General features: G+C 40.4%; 1 protein-coding gene and 1 pseudogene across 2 annotated transcripts; one reads left to right on the top strand and one right to left on the bottom strand.

Annotated features, from left to right (window-relative positions):
* Positions 1–1,349: 1,349 nt before the first annotated feature.
* LOC100216866 (uncharacterized) lies at positions 1,350–5,313 on the bottom strand (annotated as a pseudogene). The gene is made up of 9 exons (NR_145321.1): positions 4,753–5,313; positions 4,561–4,647; positions 4,371–4,424; positions 4,105–4,251; positions 3,976–4,029; positions 3,018–3,456; positions 2,684–2,752; positions 1,728–1,835; positions 1,350–1,645 (listed from the first exon to the last, which is right to left on the bottom strand). The product of NR_145321.1 is annotated as an uncharacterized protein (transcript).
* On the top strand, positions 4,542–5,362 carry LOC118476686 (uncharacterized). Its single transcript, XM_035966280.1, has one exon. It carries the CDS (start codon positions 4,561–4,563, stop codon positions 5,035–5,037), a length of 477 nt encoding a protein of 158 aa, XP_035822173.1. The 5' UTR covers positions 4,542–4,560; the 3' UTR covers positions 5,038–5,362.
* Positions 5,363–14,275: the final 8,913 nt, after the last annotated feature.

The following is a 14,275-nucleotide window of genomic DNA, read 5'->3' as shown; positions in this document are numbered from 1 at the left end:
TGTGAACAGGTACCTTCGAAGACAGATTGCGAGTATACAAGAACATGGTTAAGACGAAGCTTGACTGGGACGGCGATCACGACGAAGGATAAGACAATCACGAAGCTATGTGCAGAAGAGCTTCGGTATAACGGCAGGAAGAGGAAACCGACTTAAAGATGAAAAGCCGAATCAGACCTTGAAGAATTACTATAGAGTTATTGATAAATGTAAAGGGCATTAATGTAATTTTGCATGTGCTGCGACCCGTGCCTATAAATAGGTGAACAGTATTCCCGTACTGGACACGCTGACTTGGCATCTACTTTTGCGTCACACATGTATTCTTACTCCTTCAAGCCGAAGGTACACTTACAATTTATTATTGTTTACACAAGTGATATAAATAAAAATAGGTTGATAATCATGTTCATATAAATTATGTTACACCTTATACTTTGCATGAATATTGTCTATTTCTTTATCATGATCATGAAGGTATGTCCTTCATGACCTTCGTCCCAGATTCATTATATCTGAAGGGAAATAATGATTCAAGGGACGAAGGGCTTTGATATTTAACATTTTATGTTGCCTTGTTCTTGATTCATAGCATTTGAGAACAAGTCCCCAACATTGGCGCCCACCTCCGGTGAACTCACTTCCATTTTTTGAGTCTTGAACACTTTCGGCAAGCATCACCTTTGTCATGCCGCCGAAAAAAGCTTCAGCGACAGGGGCTGGTACTTTACAGCCGCTGATCCCAATCAGGATGTCCTTTCTCTTAGAGAGGCCCGAAGCCAGAAGAGGAAGGCTGTCAGTCCAACACCTCCGGAGGATGACCTAGATCAGGAAATCCAAACACTACTACAAATCGAGTCATATGAGATGGTTAATTTTTATTTATTAAGACGCTTATGAAGTGTCCAAATTTGATGGAGTCGCAAAAGATATTTCATTTTTAAGATGGTTACAAACCGTCTTAAAAGATGTTAAATAAGACAATTTTTAATTTATTACCGTCTAAAAAGGCATTTATTTAAGTCATTTTGTCCAATAAACCGTCTTAAATTAGGTTTTTGTTTAAGACACTTCTTCTAAAGAACTATCGAAAATTACGAACATTATAAGTCACAAAGTATTTATCAAACTGACTAGAATATCCTATAATAATAGACACTCACAACAGAAAAAACCATCTTATTTAGAAGGCTAATATTGGACGTTCTAGAAACCGTCTTATTTAGGAGACTCATATTAGACGTTTCGATAGCTGTCTTATTAAGATTTAAACGAAATGACTTACATGTCAATACATTCTTCAATTACCGCATTATAATAATTTAAAAGAGAAAAATACAAACACATATATTTAATAACACTATAATTAATACAATATAGATAAACACCATTCAATATCTCATAAATAAGCATTATCAAATAACTCATACATAATTGTACTCTAAATTCAAACTAAAATACTAATGGGAAAACTTGCTCATCAACTGTTTATGCTAACATTGAGCCTAACTAAGTATATATGAATTCAAGTCTCTACACTTGTGCGGCCAAGGTTATGTTCATCCTCAGCCAAATCCTCAAGCTCCATGTCAAATATACCTTTGTTGTGTTCATCTTGAAGAATATCTTCCCATGTTATATTAACCTGCATAATTCCAATCAACCAATAAGAGAAAACAAAAGTTGCAATATAGATTACGTAGCCATACAAAAGGAAAGGAGCATACATCCAATTCTGTAAGTAGATACACAACTTTCTCCAACAATGACGACCCAATAATGTCCCAAACAACAGCATCAAGTCCTAACATGCACTTGACAAATGATACCATTTTCTGCAAAGACAATCCCAGAAGGTAAGATTGACAGCTCATAAGCAGTGTGGTGGTGCATGTGTAAAAACTGCACAGTAGGTTTGTAAACTATGGACATGGTATTATTAAACAAACAGTGCCTAACTTACATTATTAAACAAACAGTACCTAACTCATAAGAAGACAAGTTTGTAAGATAAGTGGATTGGAGAAAACATGTTGAGTACTAAGAAATGCATGAAGGCATCAAATAGATATAATAGCACATAACTTACATTATGTTGAAACTGGACAGCATTAGTTTGCATCCTATTTTTAGCTACCCCTCGCTCAACCCAATAAAGAATCAGAGAAAAGAACGAAGTCAAGGACAACAACAGAGCCATGAGGAGAGGTATAGTTTTTCTGAACCATGCGTGTGCCAATTGTCTATAAAGAATTCAAGTTGGGACTATCTGTAAACAGACACAACAACTATTGAAAAAAATAAAATAGCCTATAAGAATAACACCGCACTACTGTACCATATATATATATATATATATATATATATATATATATATATATATATATATATATATATATATATATATATATATATATATATATATATATATATATATATATATATATATGATGCACATGTGAATAAGTGATGTCTCTATGTGTATTTAACCAGTTGTACGTAGCTAGCACATGCACCCAAGTTTTGCTGTCAAGAATTGCTGGCTGTCAGACAAACAGTGACCCTAGCTAACCAAGCTATAGCAACATAGAACAGGGAGCTAGGCATCTAATCACCACTTCATGAAAAATAAAGGAAGAATCATGGAACAAGGTGTGGTGGTATGCATGGGCCATTAACCAACCTGTGGATCGATCTCCCTCTCCAATCCATGTGGCAGCAACAGTTAGTTTATGCATGATCACAACCACACCTACTACTTCACCAGTATTAGCTCCATATATATATATATATTTAAATATATGTGAAATTGACCAATTAGCACTGTTATCATCAGTAAAATGGCTGTAGCAGAAAGAGAGAGAGAGAGAGAGAGAGAGAGAGAGAGAGGAAAGGTTGAACAAATGCCAGGCCGGCAAGGGCAACAACTGAAAAGGAGAAGCTAACAGCCGGGCACCATGTAATACTTTTTGACTGGAAAACATAGATTGTTGGCACTTGAAATTCAGAGTACACACCTTCGTCAGAGGATCTTACTTTTGACAGGAACTTGAAATTCAGAGTACACTTTCGTTTCCACTCCCAGAAATATCCAGCGCATTAGCGGCGGTCAGCACTAAGCAAGCATGCATGTACAGTTAGATGTTGGTGGCACCGAAAGGGAAAGGTGAACGAAGTGGACCGGACTGGTAGCGTAGAAGCCGACCAATTTCCTTGCTTTCTTGCGGAAAGCGCCCACGCCAAGGCGTCGCCAACCTCCGATCGAACACGCAGACGACGAACCAAGCAGTCGACTAATTTTGATCAAGAACGGATTCTTCCTCTGTTGGTTTCACTCCCCACCATGTATATACTATTACTCTATTGATTCTCCAATCCTAAGCATGGCGAATCGAATGACCCGCCTCCCTCCACTAGCTCTGGCGGCACACAGTCTGCTCCGCCAGGTTGCCGAGCCTGCAAATGACACTGCGGATTAAGGTAACTTCATATATTTTTATTTTGGTACAGTATTGTAGATAAAAATGCTATTCACTGATACGTAATAGAAGTCTTGTATCATTACTCTGCATACATTTGCTACTATTTCTTTCTCTGAAATAATTCACTAAAGAACAGCTGCCGGATGTCGGTAGCATCAAACCAATTTCTTTTCGATAGGCCTTAAGCAAAATTAACTCTTTGACCCACTCATTGCCATGCCCTAATAAATTATATCTTTGCACAAGTTCACTCACCTATTATTTCTATCTTGTTCTATCTGAACAAGAGAAACAACACTACAGAATTTCAGTGACAAACACAAACAGCGAGAAAGGTTTGCGTGCCTCATCAATCGAATCAGCCAGGAGATATCCATATCATTGCAAAAATGGGGTTAGTGTCAACAACTAATGTTTACCCAACCAGGCATATTATACATGTTAATAACTATTGCCAGGATAGAAGTTTGAAAGGTATTATCCTGCCATTTACCTCCAGATCAGTTGCGCCATCACCAATTGTAACAATTGTCTTGTAGCCATGGTCCTGAACACAAACAAAGGTTAGCACACTAGTAAGAATTAAAAAGCTGCAACCAAAAGATATACAGTTTAACTAAACCTATTTTATTTGCTGCACTGCTTTTGCTTTACCCCCACTGCGTGAAGTGGGCTCTGTGGGATCAAATCCGGCGTACTCCCTCAATGTGCCAAATAACAATTGGTTTGCAGTGATGTTTTCAGGAGGAATACCAAGCTCACAAACAGGCTGTAAGAAGTGCAAATAACACAAACAGGCTGTAAGAAGTACTCCCTAAACTCACAAATAACACAGTTATTAAACGGACCAAAATATGAAGGAAATCCAAAATGATTAGAATTCCATACCTTCTAGGGCTGTAAGAAGTGCACTCTTGATGAGTTCCAGGAACTCTTCGGAACCTGAAGGCATTCAGAGATGGAAACCATCAAGTCCCGAACTAATTAATAGCACATCACACAAGATCAACGAGCTATCTTGCCATCCAAAAGAAAATTTTGTTGTGCGTATGATTATCATTGAATGGACTAGACTTACATGCGAGATCCACTACGGCCACATAAACAGGCTGCTCCTACACACTGTCTCCTCCACCATCTGACTCATCCACTTCACTTATTCAACCTACAGGTCAAAATTCATCCCACATCACGTTGCGAGAAGGTAGCTGTGTATCATAGTACCTGGGATCTCGAGGTCGACGAAAGAGGAGTTGAACTCGGGTCACACATCGGGACACTGGAGTTGTCGCTCAGCCTCGTCGTTACTGGAACCGTGGCGGCAAACAGGAGCGAGGCGGCTGGGCCTGTGCAGGGGCACGCCCGAGCGGGGCAGGGCGGAGCTCAGTGCCTCGGCTGGGGGCGGGTTCACGCCTTCGCGGGAGGAGCTCAGCTGCTCAGCGTCCGCGGAGGTGACCTTGGTCATCCAGAGCAGGCGGGCGACCTAGGCAGATCTCGGGTCGGCGGCGGCTCCGCCTGGGCGCGGGCAGGTCCAGACGAGGGCACTGCCGCCTAGCGTCGACGGCTCGGAGCTATGGAACTCATAGGCGCGGTTGCGCTCGTGCCTCGCGTGGTGCCGACGGTGGCCCAGCCAACCCTTCCTCCTCCTCCTCCTTGCTGTCGCCGCCTAACAGGGAGAGGGGCAGTGGAGGCGCAGAGGAGAGAGCGGTCGTCGGAGCAGAGGCGCCCATGTCGGATTTGTGCCCGCTCGCCATGAAGTCGCCCCAATCAGAGAAGTGGAGGCCTAGGGGATGAGGGTGAGCGGGCGGCGGCACTAGCGCTACGGCGCAGCAGTGAGATCTAGAGTAGAGAGAAGTGGCCGGGTTTTTAAGTTTGACAATGTAAATGTAAGGTGCTGATATATTCAATATAGAATTGGTATACCTTTCTAAATATCTAGGTACGCAAATGATAGAAATTAAAGCAAAATGACGATTTAGGTCTGATGCGTGACGCATCAATGATTGGGTCACATGTGGGTCTATTTTACCATCTATGTCAAGCTGCACAGATAAGTTTTAAATTTTATATCATGTATATCATCAAACTAAGACAAATTCATTATTTACTATGTTTTCTCACAATACTTCTTATCAGAAATATCACACGAAGATGGTTTCATATTTAGAAGTGTCTAGTATACTCACTAACATCTAAGACAGTCCGTATAGTCTATACGACTCTAATAATATCTTTATTTGAGATGGTTTCATATATAGAAGTGTCTAATATAGTAACCAAAATCTAAGACAATTCTTGCAATGTTAATGACTCAAAAAGTATATTTATTTAAGACAATTTTCAATAACAATCTGTCTTAAATTAATATAAGACATTTCTTATGATGTAACTGTCTCAAAACACTTCTTTATTAAAGACGGATCTCTAAAAAACTGTCTTATCTTACTCATCGCCATATAATAAAAGACGCTTCTATAAAATACACAAATATCCGTCTTAAAATGTGCGTCTTAAATAAGAATATTTCTAGTAGTGAAAACCTGGATATCCTTCAGCAGCAGGTTCAACGCAAGAAGGAGAAGATGGCTCGTCTAGCTGATCTTCAGAGACAGATAGACGAAGCTTCTGAAGAGGTTCGTCATCTTGTTCAAGATGATCAAAGCCGAAGGCCTCCACGCAGAGAGCTTCATCAGGAGGGCTTCCACAATGAGGATGACTGGTATGAAGATTTCCATCATGGAAACTTTGCTTTTGATGATGCTTCTCCTCTTTCAACAGAATTGCAGGCTACACCTTGGCCACAGTCTTACAAGCCACCTCAGCTCCCCATATATGACGGTCACTCAGACCCGAAGCAATTCCTAATGAGCTATGAAGCAACTATATCTTCGTATGGTGGCAATACGGCAGTCATGGCAAAATCTTTTGTCATGGCCGCCAGGAGCGTTGCTCAGACTTGGTACTCTTCTCTTCGGCCAGGAACAATCACTTCTTGGCAGAAATTGAAGGATATGCTGATAACTAGCTTTCAAGGGTTTCAGACAAAGCCAGTCACCGCTCAGGCTCTCTTCCAGTGTACCCAGGACCATGAAGAGTACCTTCAGGCGTATGTCCGAAGGTTTCTACGCCTAAGGGCACAGGCGTCGACAGTGCCCAATGAGATTGTCATTGAGGCCATGATTAAGGGGCTTCGGCTAGGGCCATCAGCGCAGTATTTTGCCAGGAAGCCACCACAAACGTTGGAGAAGCTGCTCCAGAAGATGGACGAATACATTCGAGCTGACAATGACTTCCGCCAAAGAAGGGAGGAAGCATTCAGGTTTTCTGAAATGACCAGGGGCTTCGGAGGAAGATTTCACCCGAGGCATGTTAGGTCAATCCATAACTCTGCTCAAACTGATGATCGAGGAAGCCAGCAGCAAAGGCCACAACACTCTTCACAAGCTTCGGCCCAATAGCAGAGTTCTTTTCGGCCGCCAGCGCCAAGGGGCAGAGGCGCCAGGGGCTTCGGGGGAAGGTTTGGAGACCAGCCAAGAAAAATATATTGCCTGTTCTGTGGTGAAGACAAGGGCCATACTACCAGGATGTGCCATGTTACCATCCAGAAGCAGAAGGAAATAGCGGAAGCATCAGCGCAACAGAGTCAGCCGAAGCAGGTCATGCATACTGCTTCGTATCACTCACCTTATATTCCAGAATATGTAGGCAACCACCCTGCAGCTTCTGTTGCTTCGGCAAGCCAATCCCAAGCATCCTGGCAGCAACCTCCACCGCCACCGCCGATTCAAAGAGGTCAGCAGCCAGAAGGGAGTCAGCGCACTAACCTTCAGCGGGACTTCAGAGAGGAGTCCGAAGCTCGCATAGTCAATAGCACTATGCCAGAGTCGAAGCACATTTACTGACGAATATCCTACCTCAATAGCAGTTCTTTTGCGTTTTCTACATTCCCTATTACCCTTTTGTTAATAAGGAACAATTATGAAGAGTTTAAATGTCTTTAATTGAATTTCAATTTCTTGTAATACTTCCGTCTTTTACCATAATAAAAATATGTTTTTTCCATAGGCTCGAGTTGCCGAAGCATACGAACTTATACTGATTTGAAGGATCTTTGTATTATCAAAAATTTTGATCTAATGGACACAGTACAAATTGTTCGAAGCAGTAAAAAGTCGTTCCTAAGGGAGCGCAGTGTAAGTTTTCTAAACGTACAGCGAAAAATAAACGCTGATTCCGCTGAAAGTAAAAGGCGAAGAAGCTCCTAAGGGAGGCTTACAGCGAAAAATAAACGCTGATTCCGCTGAAAGTAAAAGGCGAAGAAGCTCCTAAGGGAGGCTTACAGCGAAAAATAAACGCTGATTCCGCTGAAAGTAAAAGGCGAAGAAGCTCCTAAGGGAGGCTTACAGCGAAAAATAAACGCTGATTCCGCTGAAAGTAAAAGGCGAAGAAGCTCCTAAGGGAGGCTTACAGCGAAAAGTCAGCGCTGATATAAAAAGTGTGTGTTCTTTATCACAGGGATATGAATCTACGGCACAAATATCATTTTGCATAACATAACATCATCACATCATTTTGCATAACATAAGCATCATATAGCATAATGCATCTGGAACAAGAAGGGGATATAGTATTGACCTTCGGAACATATTTTGGGAAAGAGAAAATCACGCTAAGGCACAAGGCAAATCGGCATGAAGTGTAGCTTCTTCGGAAAAGCAACACAAAACTTTTTTACAGCTTCGAAGAATATTTCACGAAGCTTGGACATTTTTATCAGAAAAGTAAGCAAATTCTTATAGAGAAGATTTTCTTCACGAAGCATGAAAAGAAGGGAAGGTGTTTTTTCGCCGAAGGCTCAAAAAATGGTATGTATGCAAAGTTTCATGCATCGTAAAGAATTAAACTATAAATAGATTGTATATCACATTTAAAGTTACAATATATTACACATTTTTACATTTCAAATGTTTCTACAATGGCATTCAATCCTCTTTAAGCACTATTTCTGCAGCTTCGTTCAAAAGTTGGTTGACAACCTTATCCATAATAGCTTCGGCCATTTCTCTAATTTCATCGTCCCCCTTCGGGTGGGGGCCCGGAGATGCCTCAGCAGGTTCTGAGGGGAGAAAAGATACGGCTATATTACTATTACAAACCGAGAACAGAGTTTGGAATTAAAAATTACAGCATGATAAAGACCACTAATTAATACCTATTTGCCCTTCGGGCTCTGTACTCCTCTCGGCAGCTTCCACTACTTTTCTAGCATCATGGATGCCTTTTTCACTCTTTTGGATAATTTCTTGCGCCAATTCTCGGCCGCCGTTATCCCAGATATCGGTGAAGAATTTCCCACCGATCACGCTTGCTTCGGGCGAGGGGTCTTTTATGTCATCAGTGGACAAGGTAGCTTCGGTCTGCGCTAAGGATTTTATGTGCTCGCAGCCTTTCTTCTCCAAGACAGCAGCAATCCCTCTAGCACCCAAAAAAGCGCAGATGTCGCCGCGGCTATTCAGAATTTCCTCGAAGGCTTCTGCTTCGTGACTAATCCATTCCATTGGACCTTCAGGATTGCCTCTTGAAAAGTTCTCTTCGCTAGAAAACGCGCCAACGCTGGCGAAGCTAGATTTTATCTTTTTGACGCACTCTATGGACTTAACATAGCATTTCCTCTGGAAGGCACGAAGCTCTTTGACACTTAATTCTAAATGATTGGCCAGTTGATCACTAAGCTCTCGTTTTGTTTCTTCAAGTATACGCTCTTCTTTAGCTCTAGCTAGCTGTTTCTGAAGATCTTTAATTTCATGTCTTTGGGCTTCGGCCTGGGCCTTTGAGGCAGCTTCGTCCTTTTTTACCTTATTGTAACACCCCGGGGTCCACCAACACCCCGGAATGCTACTAAACAACACTTCTGACATCTATATATAAAATTTCGGCAGCATCCCCCTTGCAAAATTGCATAAATGAGGGGGCAACAGTGTATAAACATATATCATGACAAAAACATACTAAGTATTATTAATCGGCTAGCAAAGAGAAGTTAAACATACGACATGAAGTGAATTAACTAGTGCGCACGACTAGTTAAAAAAACAAACTTCCTTTGACAATAAGTTTCTAATTAAATCATGGTTGCGCCTGGGCAGCGTTATTGTGAGAGTGAAAGTGGACGTGCTGCTACTCCCCTCATTCCCAACATGTATCAAGTACCTGCATTGAGTAATGCAAGAGTGAGATGACACATCTCAGCAAGTAAAATAATATCAAACTGTTTAACCACATAAGAACATTGTTTTACCACCACTTGATTCCACAACCTTCTTATTACGAAGGTGCAGCACGTATACAACGTACAACACACCTAGTCACCACACCTCGCAGGTAGAAACCACAATAGTAACATAGTAATGTCACACTTCATATATACCTCATGAGTGCAAATGTCTGCAAATGCAAGGATGACTTCTGCCTTCATACCTCTAAGGATATGAAGCCGCATCGTACCCCTCCTCGGGCAACGTACGATGCTAAAAATGTACCGGTACGGTCGGACCATAAGATCACGACATAACTTCAAAATGCAAGATGGATGATGCGATGAGCATGTCATGCCTACAACACTTCATATAACGTGATTCAAAAAAATACTTCAACTTCATCCAAGATGGAAATCAACCACATATATCATTACCAAATTATGATCATCCACAATATTAGACAATTGAGAATTAATACTTCCAAACAAATAAACTTCATCATAGAATTCAATGATTAACATAATTAAAACTTATGAATACTCAATGTCAGGGAATAGGATGCAACCCAAACGGTAGTAACCACCACTGTATTTACTTGCCTTTACCGGAAGTTCGGGCAAATCCCTAAGTACGATCCGGAAGTCCACCACCTGTTTTTGACACACAACTTAGTGCACCAATTTCACATAATCAGGCTCATAAACGACGCCGCACCTACGCACAAACTCAAACCCCGCCGCGGGTTACATCTCTCCCCACACCCACCAAACTGCAGCGGCGCTGCTTAATAATTTCATAACTTTAAAATTATGACAGCAGTGGTAACAAACAAAAACTCCAGAGGCATCTACATGAAATTCTCCACAAGTTTTGTATACAATTTATAATTAAATTCCAACACCTAATTATCCCAAAACAGTCCACAAGATGAACCCTGTAATCTGTTTTTTTGTCTTTAGGACAGCGACATACCCGGATTCAAACAGCGATATGTTTTAAAATATAATTCCAAATCAAGCGCATAAGTACTTATTGGAAAGATAAGACAAACACCTACATGATTATCATACTGGTTAACACTAATTACCCACGAAAAATTCACAGAAACTGCTAATACTACTGCTGTTCACCCACCTGAAAAATCTGTTTTTTTGGACAGCAACATAACCGGATTCAAACAATGATATCTCCTAAATTATAACTCCAAATCGAGCGCATAAGTACTCGTTGGAAAGGTATGACAAAGCTCTACATGATTCTCCCACTGATTCCTACTAATTGCCCACGAAAAATTCCCAGAAATCACTAGAACTACTGCTGTTCGTCCACCCACTAAATTTCTGGACAGCACCTCTACCAAATCGCATAGGTAAACATGTAACCAATTGGATTGCAACACAAATACAACAAAATGATCACGAAAATCACCTTGGGTTCTTCCCTTCCTCCTTCCTCCCTCCAAACTCCAATTGAGATCGCAGCCACACGACGGAGAACCACGCGGGAGGGCTGCACCTTGGAGGAGGGGGAGAAATGGGGAGGGGGGCGGCTAGGGTTTTGTATGGTGAGGGCTGCAAAGGTTTGAGGAGGAAGAAGATGGGAGAGGGGGGGCATCCAAGAGAAAGGAGAGGGGAAGGGGCGGCTGCAACATCCCAAGGGGGAAAAAGGGGGGCGGCGGCTAGGGTTAGGGGAGGGTTAGTGGGCCGGATTGTGATTCACGGCCCAACTCGCTTGCACGACAGCTCCCGACCAACCACTCTACTGCTATACTGGTGAATGTTTTCCACAAATTCTAAATCCCCAAAGCGCGACACCCAAATAAGAGAAAAAACAAACAAAAAGAATAACCTCCAACTTCTCTTCTTTGCAAACTAGGTATCACACTCTACCCCCCTTAAAAAGAATTCGACCTCGAATTCAGACGCTTCTATCGGAACGACAAGGAAAGATCAGCGACAATAAAAACTCACCCCATAACGAAAAGTTTGGGGTACTTCTGCCGTATCAGCTCCTCGAGCTTCAAGGATTATAGGATACGCAGCAGATGACACTCTAGAGTCAGGTCTTGCTACACGGGAATCGACTCTAGCTCGATTTTATTGATCTGGATTCCGCAAATACTTTCGCAACATAGAGACATGGAATACATGGTGTACTCTGATCATAGACTCCAACAATTTCATGTGCTAAGCCAAGCTGCCAACTCGGGCTAAGATAGTAGACAGTCCTATATAACTCGGACAAAGCTTTCCTGACACCAAATCAACATTGACACATGCAAGTACTTCAATATATATATATATATATATATATATATATATATATATATATATATATATATATATATATATATATATATATATATATATATATATATGAATGCAATACATACTGTGCTCAAATAGCCTAAACCAAACCTATCCAAACAAGAGTAACTTCAAAAGATCAATTTAATGCTTGCATATTTCTAGACAGCAGCACAACGGTTATTTGTTTTCCTCATAACTCACAAAATATTCATCCAATAGAAGTAAACTAGGACTTTATGGAAAGCTTACAAAGTCCACTATACCCTTGGTATTATCATCACCACAAGATTTGACACTTAGAAAGGACAAACAATGCGAAACGTAAATTTTGTCCAAACTTGGACATAATTCAACTACTCACATCAAGAATCCATAATTGGAGTCTCAGTCATCCAATTTAGGCGCTCCTAGACTTTTTTGAAAGCGAGTAAAATTGTCTATATTTCATTTATAAACATATCAGGTTAATTCAATGCATATCAAGGTCAAAAGACATAAGAAAGGCTTTGCTGTCCAAATTTGGACAGATTCAAAGATTCCACTTAAAACAGTTGTAGCTTAACTTATAGGTCACCAAAAAGGGTGATCCAATATTTGTTAGAAAGATTAAGGAAAGTACTACCACTTCTTTATAATTTATAAGAACTGATTCGAAGTTTAACTTGGGCAAACAAGGTCAGTTTCGAAATTTGTACAGAATCTGGACAGATTCCAAGACTAGACTTGAGAAAATCATAAATCCCAAACTACTAGACCTATGGTCATGAAATTTTACACAAGTAAGATGAAGAAGTTGGCTACAACTTTTATATACAACACCTCTACAGAAAACATGGTTTAATTCATTGAACTAGCTGCATAACCAAAACTGGTCTTGTAGTCCCAAACAACAAGCAATATATTTTTTCAGGTTCTATACTCTTCTAAGATTAAGCGTTCATCAAAGGACTAATAACTTTAGGTTCTTCATTACGAGACACTTAGAGCCAACGTAAGGATAGAAGCAATATGCTAACTTTTTAAATCATTTTAAGCCTGATCTCACATCATGCAAGCAAGAATCGGTTTAAGCATACTATGCCTGCCCATATATCCATCCAAGCACATTCTATACATTATATCATTCCATCGAAGAACACTTTTTTTTTAATTATACTATGCATATATATCCATCCAATAACTCACACAATCTGCATCTAACAAAATTTTGCAAATACAAACTCATTGGAAAGGTTATAACATTCCCTAAAACTTTTATTATAATGAGTGTCTCAGAATTGGTTTCCAAACCGATAAAACAATGCAACTGCTTTGTTGCAAAACTGATAGGATAGAAACAATGGACAACTAAAATTCAAAATCCTATAACTCCTGCTATACTCAACTTAAAACTACAACGAACACGCGTTGGAAAAGTTTGGAAAATGTCCACGACTTTTGCAATAAAGTTGCACCCAAATTTATCTTTATAGCCCTCAACTCTGCATGACCTACAGCTAAACTCAACCTGAGATACTGCACATCAGAGATTCGACCTATATCCGGACAACCACCTCTCCCAATCTACTTAACAGGCGATTACAACAAAATACCCATTGAAAGGTACTGAGAAAAACTAAAAGTTTTTCTTAAAGAGAATTCCCAAATTTGGGCTCTGAAACTATCAGAACACGATCGATTTATTGGTGGTTTTAACGACACCTAAAGTTCAGACACAACGGTGTAACAACTTCAGAGTAGCCTAACTCCAATTATATGCAATGAAAATTACAAACCAATACTCTTTGGAAAGATCATGAAATTACTAAAACTTTCATAATCCAACAAAAACCAAAATTTACCGTCTTCAATGTCTATACTTCCGTACAAAATTAAGGCTGATATAGGAAACCCATAACTCTCCAATGTTTACACCAAACTGGGTGATTGAGCATCCTATGCAAAGATGAAGAAGCCTACTACAAAACATTCTAGATAAGTGAAGCCTGATTCAGCCTCCAACTAATTTAAAATGACTCCCAAAACCAAACAACACCTTACCCATAATAAAAAAACAATATAAAATAAAACCCAAGGCATTGGCAGGTGCGATCAACACTAGGATTTTCCACTACCAAATGGGGATGCAACTCCCCAAAGCCTTTAAGCAACACTTTACCTAATAGGTTAGAACACTAAGCACAACAATCAACGAATTCAACAACCTCGTTTGTTAATGCCACTAAGG

Source organism: Zea mays, chromosome 3 (assembly GCF_902167145.1).
Source record: "Zea mays cultivar B73 chromosome 3, Zm-B73-REFERENCE-NAM-5.0, whole genome shotgun sequence".
Lineage (NCBI taxonomy): Eukaryota > Viridiplantae > Streptophyta > Magnoliopsida > Poales > Poaceae > Zea > Zea mays.
The sequence above is the reverse complement of the archived record's forward strand: the minus strand, read 5'-3'. Positions and strand labels throughout refer to the sequence as shown.